Raw genomic sequence first — 14,503 nt, 5'->3', positions numbered from 1 at the left:
ACCAGTCTTTCCATATGGGGATGGGGAAGTCTTGGTGTTGTGCTTTTTCTAATAACTTTTGGACCCTTCGCTATATTTTACTTTGCGTTTTATATCCTCTGCTTTGTGGGTGGGTAAGTATGCTACTTACTATTTGTGTATACTTGAGGTAAAATTTTAATGTGTCTGCCAACAATTTGCTCTGAAAATCTGAAATGACTTCTATGTAATTGTGTGCGTTTAAGCAACCTCGTGTGACCAAATTATTTTTTCCTGAGATCTCAAATTTATTAAAATTAAGATTTATACTTTTTTTTGTTTAAATGGTGCTTATACTATCTTTGCCAAGAGGAAAAAGATGACTGATTTTTAGTAAACAGATCTAAGTATTTTTAATAGCTACTAGTGGACAAATATTCACATAACACCAATGCTATCTTCAGTTCGTTACTTTCTATTACTGTGTTGGTTCTTATCCCAGGTACTTTTTAAGAAATTGTGTCCTCCTTCCTTCTTACTAGCTCATTTTCCTACGTAAGATGCTTCATTCATGAGGAAAGTGAACTGGTATTTTTCTGTATATATGGAAATGTTTCCTTGGTACACCTTGAACAAGCACATCAGTTCAGCAACTCTAGATATTTAATTTTGTAGACAGGAAGGATGCAAACATAATACAATGCTCGTAGCAGTAAAAATTATTACATTGTACATTATAATGTCTGCCTTATAATCTTTATTTTTGATGCTAGGTCTAAAAGGATTGGTAGGATAATCTTCCCTCCTCTTACTCATCCAACTGTTCTAGAGAATAGTAACATCTCTTGGCTCTCCAACACCTGCTTGATTTCTAGTGAGGGTGTTTGTCTAATTTTTTTTCTCTTTGAAATACTCTTCTGACTTTCTTATTGGGTACAGTAAAGTATGTATGTCCTACTGAAACGTACAATAGAATTAAGTTGCTAGAACTGGAGATGCTATTTGGGTTTTAAGAATGTTAACATAAAATCCTGTCCATGAGAATTCAGAGTTATCAGTTTACTAGATTGATGAGTTAGTTAAAGGCATTTACTTAAAAATTAGCTTGTCTTATTGAATCTTGATACATATATGATTGGCATATTTTGCTGACTGTACAACATCAGTGTACTTTGATTTACTGTTGTAGCTAGTCAATGAACATTTATCATCCCAGATCTAAATTCATCTTCTGGCAATGTTAAATTCAATCAAAGCAGAATCCGTATTCGTTTTCCTATTATGTGTTTATTTATATGGACAGATATGAGGTCTTAGCTTTTCCAGTAGTCTTTAGTTTAATATACACATCTTCTTGGCTAAGTCTCTGATCTGGCCCTTTATTACAGTGTTAGTCTTATCAGATGTGTGATACTTAATTTATCAGCCAGCATACAGAAACATGAGTTCTGAGTCGTTCAAACAGCTTTGTTTCCAAAATTTCCCTGCCTACTTTTTCTTTTTGAATTAATTCCCATGAGGCTATGAAAAATGTTTGTTCCTGTTTCTCTTACCTTGATTAGCAATAACATAACATCAGTTTCATAAATTATGAAAATAAGAATTAAATTTTGATTCATTTATAAGAGTTTCTTTAATAATTACATTGCCCTTATTTGGAGCAAAGTAACAAATTTGGATCTGTTTTTTTAATGCTAAGATTTTGAGTTGTTAACCACTTTGGCATGCAGTTTCTTAGCTTTTTGGACTTGTTCATAAATGGTGATTTTTTTATCAATGGTTTGGGGTTTCAACTAGTTAGGACTCTGCTTCTGTCCCATTTTGCAGTTCAAAAAGGAGAAAATGTTGAATTGTAGTTATCTGCATTCTGAATATCAACTTGAATGTTTGTAGTGTATGGCAGTGAGTTGTGAAGAAAAATGCTGATGCTGTAGCTGTAGAAACACATTGTGTTGATACCATTTTACTTTGGTTTTGTGGTATTTAGCTATTTTTTATATATTCTTCCATGTACATTTCCTCTTACAAGCACAGCTAGCTTATAGTAAGTGTATTATTGTTATTTGCATGCATGAAACTATTTTTGTATATGATTTAAATCAAAAGTTGTCTTTGTTTAATTTAACTTAATTTAATTTTTTTTAAATCAGGACTCATTTCTAAAATATTAGGTTTTGTTGTTTGCATGTTTTGTAATACCTCTTCCTTCAATTTGGGATTTGAAAACTGATCACTTAGGAAATTCACTTAGCTCTTTGCACCAAACGAGAGGAGAGGTTGTTTCTTTAACCTTTACAGCCAAGACTATTACAAGGTGTTGAGCTTTACAACTTTTTTTTCCTTTTTCTTTTTTTTTTTTTGCCTCTAAAGTAGTGAAATAAGAACTATATTATTTGCAGTTCTGCCAGCAGCCTATGTTGTCAGAACTAAAATTTCTTAGACCTGCAGTCACTGACATATAAAGCAATTTGCTCTGTTGAAAATAGCATTATTATCGATACTTAATCATATGCATGCGTATGTGTCTGCCTGCCTACACCTATTAGTTCAATTCCTGGTCAGACTGAGAATGATTGTGAAGCTGCATTTTGACTTCCACAGAGCATTCAGCTGAGGTTGTTACTTTTCACACTTGATGGGAAAATGATAAATCTGTTGCCTTCATTGTTCTGTCTTTCACCATTGTTCTAGTGTTAATCTGTCCTTGTGAGAAGCTGATCTTACGGTATTTTTGGAAGAACTTCAAACTGGGAACTACAGTCTCGTTCTAATAATTTTTAAAAAAGACTAAAATGATTTTGCATTTACTGAATTTAATATCCTCTTGATTAATTGGATTAGCATTTGCGCTGGAAGCTTCTGATTAGCTAACAGCTATACTAAATAGTGAGGCTGTGTATACTTCTCTGATATACTCAAGATTTTTAAGCTGAAGAAGAAAATGTATTGATTTCTGCTCTGGAGGCAGAAGTTCTTAGCTTTTCTAGCTTAAAAATGGAAATACATATAGGATGATGGACATACATTTCAACTACACTGGTAGCATATGAGTATTTCTGAATGAGTGTAATTTTTGACACTTGAAACGTGTCAAAATGTTTGAGTGAAAAAAGATTCATAAGGTATAGCTTCTTATTTTCAAGGCTTCAATCCTTTTGAATTAACAGAATTATCTCACCCCTTCTTTCTCCTCCAAGTTGCTGATACTTGTTTGAAGTTAGAACTATTTCTTAGGGGGAAAAAAAAAGACGTTTTGAAAATACTTTTTTCTTTAAAAGCAGGTAGATTTACTTCATTTGTAGTCTACCAATTTCCTACTAGAAATCTCTAAGTAATGAGTGAAAAAAAAAATTACCATTTTTAGCATAATGAAACAAATACTGGGAAGGTTTCTAAGCGAGTTTTTGTCCTTGAACTGAATTGAAATGATAATAGTGCTGTCGGTGTAATGATTTCAAAGCTATCTGGGAGCATCTAGAGCAGAAAAGCAATTTAGTAACTTTTTAATTTTTTTTTTTTATTTATTTTTCTTCATTCATATGTAGAAAGTGTTTGTGATTGGCAGATAAAGAGGGTGCTCTAGGCTATAAGGGAATCAGAGTATTAAGCAGGTTGCATGGGGAGCTGGGCAGCCTGATCTAGTGAATGGTAAACTTGCCCATGGAACATGGCTTTGGAACTAAATGATCTTTGAGGGCTCTTCCAACCTAAGCCATTCTGTGCTTTTATGATGAGACTGGGAAACTTTGTTTAGTATTGTGTTTGTTATTTTCTGTAACAAGATGCATTGAAAGAGCCTTGCCTTATGATAACAGTGAAAGTCACTATATATTGGTATTTCATAACTTGCTGTGTGATGTTTTCTAGTGGGGAGAGAAAAAAGACTGCTGTTCTATTTGGTGTTTCTTTTTCAATTTTAGAGGTTTTGTGGTTACTCTTTTATTTGGAAAAAGCAACTCAGAAAAGTACCTTGAGCAGTGTGAACATTCATTTCTTCCTTGTACATCAGTTGGTATCCCTAAGGTAAGGAGATTTTACTGTCCTTAATTTGTAGATCAGATTTTATAGCTTTGAAACTATAAGTTCTAAGCTACTTAATTTTAGTCTAAAAATTATAAATGTACCAATTTTCCAAGATTAAATGATCCCGCCTTTTTGTTTTCAGTCAACTGCAAAAGTATTTATAAAAGTGCAATGCAAGATTTTTCCTTCTAGAAATATGAACGTTATAAGCAGTTATGGGAAGTTTCTTTCAAATATTGTTTCTAGCTTCATGATGTTAAGTGGCTTATCTTTTGCCTAACTTTAAGGCCAAAGAAAAATAATGGAAATGCATATATGAATGTGAAGGAGCAATGTGATCCCCTTTCCAACTTTGTTTCTGAAATTTTAACAGGCAGATCATCTTGGTTAGTAGTTCTAAATTCAGGGTTCCTGATTGCATAAATATGCATCTGTTTAGAACAGGTTTGTAATAGCTAACTAAGATGTGAATTACTGTAAATTCCTGGTTTATGAACCTATGTGTCTTGACAGGTATGTCTTGCCCCAATTGTTTGAACTCCTCAGAATAGAAAAATAGAAAAAATAGAAAAAACCTGAAGATTGCTAGTTATGTTATGATTAATCTTCCATACGTTTCACCTGATACATCCTTTGGCCATTAGATAGTCAATCATTGTAGCGTTTGTGATGAGAAGGTTTCAACTTTATTATCAATAGCACATTTAAAGAAATGTGCCTTGAGATTCAGCAGTACGTTTTCTAGTTGCAGTTTTTTTGTGACTCATTCATAGCTCAGTTGAAAAGTTACCTTTTCACTTAAGTCCCAGATGTATCTTAGAAATAAAAAACTCAAGTATATTCTGAGTGTAAATTCATTGCTCTAAATGAAAAGTTTAAGGCTTTATTGACACTTTTCAAAAAGGAGTAGGCAAACTAATGTTTCTACTTTCCGTTCTATTTAACGAAACTTCATTTTAGGGGACTGAAGTTCTTGGTGCTATATAGCTTTCAATGGTTATGTTGATTATGAAGTTTTGCTTATATCTCGTTTGTTTATTTGAAGAGCAGGCTTAGAAAGTGTGTTCTGTCTTTTAAACTTACTTTACTTGTATGAAACTTCTTAATGTTCCTTCTTTGATCTTATTTATCCTTCTTTGATATATGTATCTACGCTCTAGTTGTTTTATAAATGAATGTACTTTTGTGTGTGTGTGTGTGTGTGTGTGTAATCCTTGCATTTTTTGTATTTCTGGGGTGAGGGTGAATTTTTAATGCATATATGCCATTTTTCTCAACTGACCAACTTAATCAGTTACTTTTTAAAGGGCTGTCTGTTGAGTAGTGATAGTAGGAGGACAAAGGAGTAATTTCTCTATCAGCACATAATAATCTGAAAAAGATAAAGGAAGTGTGTAGGGGAACCTAAACTATCATCTGCATGAGGCTAAAGACAAGTTTTGTAGTCAAGTATGGAAATGGACTCTTACCCACAAACTATCTTGTGCTGCTGTTCTCCCCCACCCTTTCATTGCTGTTTGAGTTTTATTTCCTTCTTATCTGTTATTTTAGTGAACTTGCTTCTTTACAGTAAACAAGAAATAATGTAGATCAGTTTCTCACTATTTACTATGAAAAGTATGGGTATTATTCTGTATAGTACATAAGACATAAATGTAAGAAAAAAGTTACATAAAGTTGCTACTGGAAAAAATGTACAGATATCACAAATAGCTATAGTTAAAAACCAGCTCTACTGGAAACTATAAAGTTAAATTTCCTGATCTCTTTCAAGTGCATAGAAGAAATGAAACGTGAAGCCAGACCTATTAAGATTGACAGAAGACTGACAGGTGCAAATATAATTGATGAGCCTTTGCAACAGGTAAGTTCTAACCAGTACTATTTAATTAATTTTTCCAAGTATTGAGTCTGTAACATTGAAGTAGTTGTGAGGCAAATAGAAGTTGAGACTGGCAAGTGAAAAAAAATCAAGGGTGGGCCAGGATATTGGGCAATGTTTTTTGTCTGTTTTCTGTATATTGCAATTTTTCAGCATAGCAGTGGGAATGTATGTGAATCAACCAAAGAGCTTTCAGTATTTATTTTTTCACTCATGGTTTTATAATGGTAGATAAGTTAATTAATGAACCTTTTAAGCAGATTGATATTGCCTTATCAGGCACATATTTTTTGCCCTGTTTTGTTCATTATTTCATTTTTCTTTTTCGCTTTTCAATTTCAGGTGATCCAGTTTTCCTTGAGAGACTATGTGCAGTACTGGTATTACACACTAAGCGATGATGAATCGTTTCTCCTGGAAATCAGGCAAGCTCTTCAGTATGCACTTGTTCAGTTTTCTGCCAGGTAAGATTATTTTATCAAGCAACTGGACAAATATCTCTGTTTGATAGTATGGTAGTAGATAAATTATTTTTAGTTTATCCATTGGCAGAGCTCGCTATATTATAGAGAAAGAACAATAACATATTTTAAGATCATAATCTAAAAGAAGTACAGCCTTGCTGATCCTGTAGGCAATGAGAGGAAGTGATGCTTGTTGCCACAGTCTTCCAGATTTTGATTAATGCCCAAAATTACTGAATAGCTATTTTTGTGTAACTTAGACACTGAGCAGTGTGAATCCTCATTTTTTTGCATGCAAGTCAGGTTCGCATAAACAGCAGGGCTGTTTCCAAGATGAGTCTATCTGAAAACCTTAATTTAAAATACTTGTATCAGCTTAGATAAGTCTTAAAATAGGGTCTTGCTGTTGAGTGTGTATAAACAATGAGTAATTTCAAAAGGGTAGTAATGTGATGTATCATTTCTTTTTACAGACGTAATTTTGTCTTAAAGATACTTACTTATTATTTAGTTCATGACAAATTGATGGTTTGTTAATTGTCCCTTGTTTTTTCTGTTCTTAATCAAGTAGAAGAAAATCAGAGAGTGAATTAGTAGGAAATAGTTTATCTTTAGTATGGCTGAAGCCACCTTTATTTATATCCATGTAAACTTCAATACTTCTATTAAGTAATGATTTCAAGCATTTCTCTCACTGCAGTAATTATCTGTTTTCTCTTTATTAAGATGTTGCGGGTCACCTAAGTATAAGAAACTTCTCAGCAAGTTTTAAGGCTTTGTTGTCCTCCATTACTTGAAAACGCAGATCAGAGCACTATTCTGGCAAGATGGAGAGCTAGGTTTAATACTAGGAAAAGTTCATGATAATAAAATCACATTGATTATGAAATAATAGAAACCGTAGGAACCAGGTTTGAAAATAGTGAAAAGTAGGCTAAATAAACAGTACCTTATGGGAAACAATCCTGTTCTTACATATGAAGTGGATTTGACTGCTCAACTTCAGTGATTTTGTCTATTGGATGAAGTTACTTCATTGGGTGGTACTGAACTTTGACTTTGTGTCAAAGCACGCCAAGTTGTAACTACCTTAATTTTTCCTCCAATAGTATTGCATTTCTTCAAAAATGGCCTCTACTCCTGTACAATTTTCATTTTCCTGTACAATTCCTATCATTTTCATTTTCCTAGAGCTGCAGCAATTGATTATTATCAGGAGAAAACGATCTAGTGTATTTATAACAACTGCAGTCAGTTATAGCCATGGCAGTCTTAGATTAGTTCCATAATCTCTAACTTCATATACACTATGAATTTCTGGAGAGGGTGAGTACAGCAGACTTTTTTTTTTTTTTTTTTCCCTAATCTCTTTCAGAACAGTGCTGCGAGGCTGCCACCTAGTGTTTTTGTATGACTTGATTGTATGAACGGTGGAGCTGGATTATCAGTGGTTTTGATTAACTTCCCTTTGAGACAGCTCCACTGCTGAATCTTGCATCTAGATTTTGTTTATCAGAGTTTATCTCTTTCTCTTTTTGAGGAGGAAAGAGAAAATAAACACAAAGAAACAAGTGTTTTAGAAGGATGTTGTTATAATAAAGTAGTTATATGAGAGAATTTAGACAATGGAACATCTCCAGAGATGGGGCATCCACAACCTCTTTGGGCAGCCTGTTCCAGCACCTTACCACCTTCTCAGTGAAAAAATTCCCTGACATCTAATCTGAATCTTCCATCCTATAGTTTAAAGCCATTTCCCCTTGTCCTGTCATTACCTACCCATGCAAAAAGTTGATTTCTCTCCTGTTTATAATCTTTCTTTAAATATTGGAAGATTATAATGAGGTTTTACTGCTGCTTTCTCTTCTCCAGACTGAATAAGCCCAGCTCCTTCAACCTTTCTTCATAGGAGATGTGCCCCACCCCTCTGATCATCTTCATGACTCTCCTCTGGACACTCTGCAAATGTTTGACATTTTTCATATCTTGAGGGCTCCAGACCTGAATGCAGTGTTGCAGGTTGGGCTTCAGAAGGGTAGAGTAGAGAGGGACAATCACCTCGCTTACCCTGCTCAGGGTACTGTTGGCCTTCTGCGCTGCAAGCACACGCTGCTGGTTTGTACTAAGTTCATCTGCCAGGACCTCTAAGTTGTTCTCAGCAGGGCTACTCTCAAGGAGTTCTTCTCTGAGTCTGGGATTACCCTGACTTAAGTGCTTTGCCTTGTTGAAGCTTCACATGGGCCCATCTTTCGAGTTTATCAAGGTCCCTCTGGATGGCATCCCTTTTTTCTGCTGATCAACTGTGTCACTCACCTTGGTGTCATCAACAAACTTACTTGAGGGTACACTCAATCCCATCATTTGTGTCATTGGTGAAGATGTTATAGAGCACCAGTCCCAAGACAGACTCCTGGGGGACACTGCTTGTCACTGGCTTCTGGCTGGTTATGGAGCCATTGACTGCAACCCTCTGGCTCTCATCTTCTACCCAATTCCTTATCCACTGAGTAGTCTACCCTTCAGGACCATATCTCTCCAATTTAGAGATAAGGATGTAGTGTGGGGGACCATGTGAGAAGCCTACCAGAAGTACGGGTAGGTGACATCAGCTGCCTTCCTTTTGTCCACTAAAGCTATTACTCCATCATAGGAGGTCACCGCTTTGGTCAAACATGACCTTCCCTTGGTGAAGCTGTGCTGGCTGACATGGATCACCCACTCAATCTTCATGTACCTTAGCATGTCTTCTGGGAGGATCTGTTCCATGATCTTCCCAGGCACAGATCTGTGGCTCATTGGCCTGTAGTTCCCTAGGTCCTCCTTCTTCCCTTTATTATAAATGGAAGTGATGTTTCCCATTTTCCGGGGGTCTTCTGACAGCCATGGCTTTTCAAATATGATGAAGAGCGGCTTGGCAACCACATCAGCCAGCTCCCTTAGGTCCCTGAGATGCATGTCATCTGGCTATCCACAGACTTGTACACATTCAGTCTCATGAGATGATCTTGGACTTGCTCTGCCCTTACATTGCAGGGGAATTGGCTCCTTTACATCCTACCAAGAGATTCAGGTATGTGAGGTTCATGGATGTGAGAAATGTGAGAAATGAGGAAGGAAAAAAAGAAAGAAAAAAAACTTGGGTAGTATTTTAGTTTTAAGTTGTAGATGCTTGTAGATGGTTTGCATTAGAGTTTTTTGGCAGATATTTTAAGGTATTGTGAATCAGAACACTACTCTAGGTATTGGTGTTCACTTGAAAGTAATTCAAGTATAAATATTAATGTGTAGATATAAGATATAAGAACAATATTTTACAATGTTTTCTTTGGTTTCGGTGAGGCTTTTCTATTTCTTCACTCTTTGTTTGCTATCACTGACTCTTGGCAGGGAGGAACGAGAAGTAGAAATTTATAATTGCTCTTTATATTCAGGATAAACTAATTAATTTTCATGGGTCACTTTGATAGGTCAAAGGAAACAGACTGGCAGCCTTACTTCACTACACGACTTGTTGATGACTTCGGCACACATCTTCGAGTTTTCAGAAAAGCTCAGCAAAGAATAGCAGAGAAGGGTGATCAGATGAAAGGTAATATAATGATTGAAACATTTTTTATTTTGAGTCTTGAGTTGGCAAGTGTTTTACATGTGTGAAATATAGTTGACTTTATAATTCAAGTTTACTCTCAAGTTTCTGATCTTTACAGAAAAGTATATTTGCTTTTATTTTCTTTTGTATAGACCAAGCTGAGGAACTTGTAGATACATTCTTTGAGGTTGAAGTTGAAATGGAAAAAGAAGTCTGTCGTGACCTAGTCTGCACTTCTCCCAAAGATGAAGAAGGTCTCTCAATATTCTTCTGAAGCTATTGTAGTTTAGCAGACTAAATTAAAATGCTACCAATTGATTTTAAAATACTGATATATACTGGAACCTTAGAGTGTGATTTTTCAAAGCATGATTATCTACAACACATGTATATTTCTTCTAATTTGTACTTATTAATATTATGAAAGTGTATGTATGTCTCTATTTCTCGTTTCATTGGGGAAAAAAAAATTAAAAATGCTTTCTGGCACAGAGGGAACAGCTTTGCAGATGATAATTGTTTTTATTAGATCTATTATCCTTACCACTACTGAATAATCTTCATTTAATAAAAGAAATCACTGTTTGGGGAAAGTATGTAGGAGGAAAAACGTTATATATATTAAAGAAAATAAATTGGAGCTACTTGTTTGATTTTTGGAATTTGGCTTTCTTAACACTTTGGCTTTGGAACTGTAGTTAACTCGGTTGGATTATGTGTCAGCACTGCTTATATTCATTCTGAAAGCTGTTACTATGGAGCTTAAAACTGTAAGAATATATATTACTCTATGTTTTAATTTTATTGTAAGGATTTATCCGTTGGTTTTTATGGTATCAGGTAAAATGAGAAACAAAATAATAGAAAACTGTGCTGAGGGTTCTCTTAATTTTGTTCTCTCTCCATAGGATTCCTAAGGGATCTGTGTGAGGTCTTACTGTATATATTGCTACCTCCTGGAGACTTCCAGAACAAGATCATGCGATACTTTGTCAGGGTAAATGCTGACTCTGAAAGTCACCCTAATTCTTTAGTTTAATGCCTCATAAATTTTTAGAACTGTCTTTTTTTTTTAATTCTGTTCTAGAAAATTGATCTAACTTTGCATTGAATTATTTAAAATGAAATACAATCCTTAAAAGTATTTAATAGAATAAATTGGTTTTTATGAAATACTCAAGGGCTTTTTTTTTTTTTTTTTTTTTTTTTTTTAAACTTCTAGCAGTATTAGGAAAGTGTGATAAAATGAATATTGTTTTCTGTGATATATCAATATCTTCTGATGTTAATTTGGGAAGGTAATGTGCTGGTGTCTGCTGAATGATAACTGTTCTTACATGTTTTCTTTAACATGAATGCAACGTTACTGAAATTATCGCACTTATTTTATGAATAACTACTTGGAAATGATGTATCTTATTTTTTAGGAAATCCTCTCCCGAGGAATTCTTCTTCCATTAATAAACCAGCTCAGTGATCCTGATTATATTAATCAGTATGTCATATGGATGGTAAGATTTTTTTTAATATAAGCCTTCGCTTGTGTTCCCTTGTTTTCATGGCAAAATGTATTGAGTAAATGAAAAGTTAACCAATGGTAATATTGGCAGAAATAACTTTGGCTGGCCTGTGTGTATATGTTTATGCACGTGTGTATATGCTGTCTTTATTATCTGTACCCTGTGTTGTGGTTCTTTGGCAAAAATTGGCTGGCTGTTCGGGAGGTATGGTGGTAACCTTGAAAGTTATTTTTTCCTTAACTCTTTTTTAGTAAGTGTACTCTAAAGCTTAAGAGACCTGCAAATTGACAAGTAGTAAAGTGGTTTTGTGTGTGTGTGTGTGCATTTGCTTCTGCTAAGAAATCTCAGGATTTGTTTTAAGGATATTTGTGGTGATCCTTAATAATTTAACCAAATGGGAAGAAACAAAACCTTTACTTTGTTATCTCTCTAATGCAAGAGTAACCTGCAAAAAAACCCTCCATAAAGTAATAATATGTACAAAAAGCAGACACAGAACATTTTCATTTTAATTAATGTTATTGTCTGATAATCCAAGTTAAAACTTAAGTTTATTGCTTTTTCCTTCTGGGTCATGAGTCACATTTATTTTTGTCTTCTCCAAGTTTTCTCTACTTTCAATTGTATATTTTAATCTTGGAGTGCACATTCCAGGACTATGCTGAGAACACCCTTGGATTTTTATTTTTTTTTACATATGAAATTGCTTCAGGTGTACATAATATTTTGTTTCCTTTAATCTCCATTTTATGTAAAAGCTTGCAAGGTTTGCAAGGTTTTTCTAAAGGAACTTTAGTATGAAAAATTATTGCTGCTTCTGCGTACTAAGTATTTCAATTTTTGTTTTCCTTTTCCTCCTACACATCTTCTGTTTTTAGTAACTTGGCCTCTTTATTTACTGAGCACTGCCCCCGACTGCATCCAAAGATAGAACTCTGAGGCTTTTATAAAGCTTTCTGTTATGATGATGTCCCAATTGTTAATTTCATAATTTCTTTGAGATAAAGAAGTAAAGACTCTGGGGGAAAATAAGGCTAATATATAACAGTAAATGCTTTCAAAAATTTAATACAAGTCTTATGAAATGAAAGGTCTTGCAGAAATTAAGGTTAAAAGAAGATAGAGCAAATTTTGATTTTTCTTTTTTATGGGAATCTTGACATAAAATCAGATTCAAACAGAAAAAAAATTGATTCTTTTGAATGAGAAGTTTAATACTGTGTTTCGTGGCATTTCATAGACTGTTACTAATTGTTTTATGTTGAATTTTTGTTTTGTTTTTAAAATTAGAAGTTAATCAAAGCTTGTCTTTTTGCCATAAAATTCATTTTTTTAATAAAATGTTTAGAATTCAACTATTTCTTGTACTGTTATATGGAAAAAAACTTACAGTGGTACAGTACAATGGCTTGGGCTGGAAGGAACCTGAAAGGTCATCTGATTGCAACTTCTAAGAAATACATTTCAAAATTAACTTTGTTTAAAGGTATCCACACTTTGTAGGTCTTTTCTGTGCAGCTCATGCCAGTGTGCTTTGGCAGTGCAGACCAACTGCTATGTTTCCATGTGGTAGGGAGCGTTTTATGATAGACATGAGTGATGTGGTTTTCTCTCCACCCTTGCTTTGGATATAAAGACAGCTTTATAGGACTCAGCTGTCTGCACCTGCATTCATACGCTGTAAAGCTGCCAACATTCCTGAGATCCTGTGCTGCATTCATAACGCAGTTTCCAATGATCTCAACAATGCAGCAGGCTCCTTTTACTTGGATGAATTCCTTAATGTCCTTATAGCAGACTGCATTCATCTTATGGCAATATTAGGACAGCAAGCCTTGGGATAATAATATATGTTGAAACAGCTCAGTAGTTCTTACAGAAGTATCAAGAATTAGAGTTTTGCAGGTAATGTTACTTCAGGCATTTCCTAGTTCTTATTACACTAGGTCATGGATACGTTATAGAATGCTTCATTTCTTTTCTTAATTCTGTATCTTAAAAGACACCATTAGTTTGGGAATATGTAGAGGTCCTTGATGAAGTTTAAATCTTTTCAGTAGTCTCATGAGTTTCTACCTGTGTTTTTAGGCAAGAACTAAATCTAAACCAAGACCGCTTGATTGGTTCTTTGTGGGTCTGGCTTTCATCAGTCATTTGGTGCTGTCTCTCTGACCTGGTTACTTTCTTCTGCTGTGTGATCTGGGCATTACAAGAAGATAAGATCTTTGGAAAGGGTTCCTTCCCTTTCCATTTTATGATCAGTGTGAAAAGTACACTGAGAACAAGCTGGAGCAAGTTTATGTTGTGCAAACTTCTGTAGCTTTAACTTTGTCGATATTCATGTTTTGCTTAGGAGAGAGCTTGAGTTAGATCTATGCTATACTGTAGAACTGCTCAGCTTTATAGCTGAGACTAATAGTTGTTCTATTTGTATTTGTTCTCCTAGTTGCAGGAAAAGCAGCCTTTCCTTTGATCTGTGTTTTTTCAGAATAGTGGTATCCAATCTCTGTGTGAGATTATTTATTTTTATTTTTATTATTTTATTTTTACTGTTTCTGCATGGAAGAAGAGTGAGTCAGATTGCATTCAAGTCTTTATGCTACTTAGCGGAAGACTGTGAACAGAATGCTGATTTGATATTCAACAAAGACAACTTCAAACGGACTTTTTTAAATAATATTGTGAAAAGCTTTGGATTTAGTTTTGGGGAAAAAACAGCTAGATGTCTAGGAGATGACATCCTGAAACTGATGAGATTTGAGATCTGTAGTAGATCTCCAGTACAAAACAGTAAATCTGTAGATTTTTGAGATATGTAGTACAGGAAGGAATCATCTGGCAGTGTGGCTCTAGCTTAGAGACAGGTTGGATATGTTTGACAGACAAGTCAGTGAGGTGGAATGTTACCATTGGCCCACAGAAATAGAGTACAAATAGAAGCTGGACATGAGCCAGCAGTGTGTGCCTGGAAGGCCAACTGTGTTCTGGGCTGCATTAAAAAAAGGGTGGCCAGCAGGGAGAAGAGGTTGTGGATGCCCCATCCCTGGAGGCATTCAAGGCCAGGCTG

General features: G+C 34.8%; 1 protein-coding gene across 1 annotated transcript in view; it reads left to right on the top strand.

Moving 5' to 3' along the window:
* The window catches only part of SNX13 (sorting nexin 13), a 41,802-nt gene continuing 27,299 nt past the window's right edge, over positions 1-14,503 (top strand). Inside the window, exons 1-8 of the mRNA XM_031554044.1 lie at positions 1-113; positions 3,879-3,981; positions 5,756-5,845; positions 6,206-6,327; positions 9,795-9,916; positions 10,069-10,170; positions 10,825-10,913; positions 11,344-11,427. Coding sequence (XP_031409904.1) covers positions 5,768-5,845; positions 6,206-6,327; positions 9,795-9,916; positions 10,069-10,170; positions 10,825-10,913; positions 11,344-11,427 — 597 coding nt within the window. The 5' untranslated portion in view covers positions 1-113; positions 3,879-3,981; positions 5,756-5,767. The remainder of the gene's footprint in view (positions 114-3,878; positions 3,982-5,755; positions 5,846-6,205; positions 6,328-9,794; positions 9,917-10,068; positions 10,171-10,824; positions 10,914-11,343; positions 11,428-14,503) is intronic.

Source organism: Meleagris gallopavo, chromosome 6 (assembly GCF_000146605.3).
Source record: "Meleagris gallopavo isolate NT-WF06-2002-E0010 breed Aviagen turkey brand Nicholas breeding stock chromosome 6, Turkey_5.1, whole genome shotgun sequence".
Taxonomy (NCBI): domain Eukaryota; kingdom Metazoa; phylum Chordata; class Aves; order Galliformes; family Phasianidae; genus Meleagris; species Meleagris gallopavo.
This window is presented reverse-complemented; position numbering and strand designations above follow the sequence as displayed.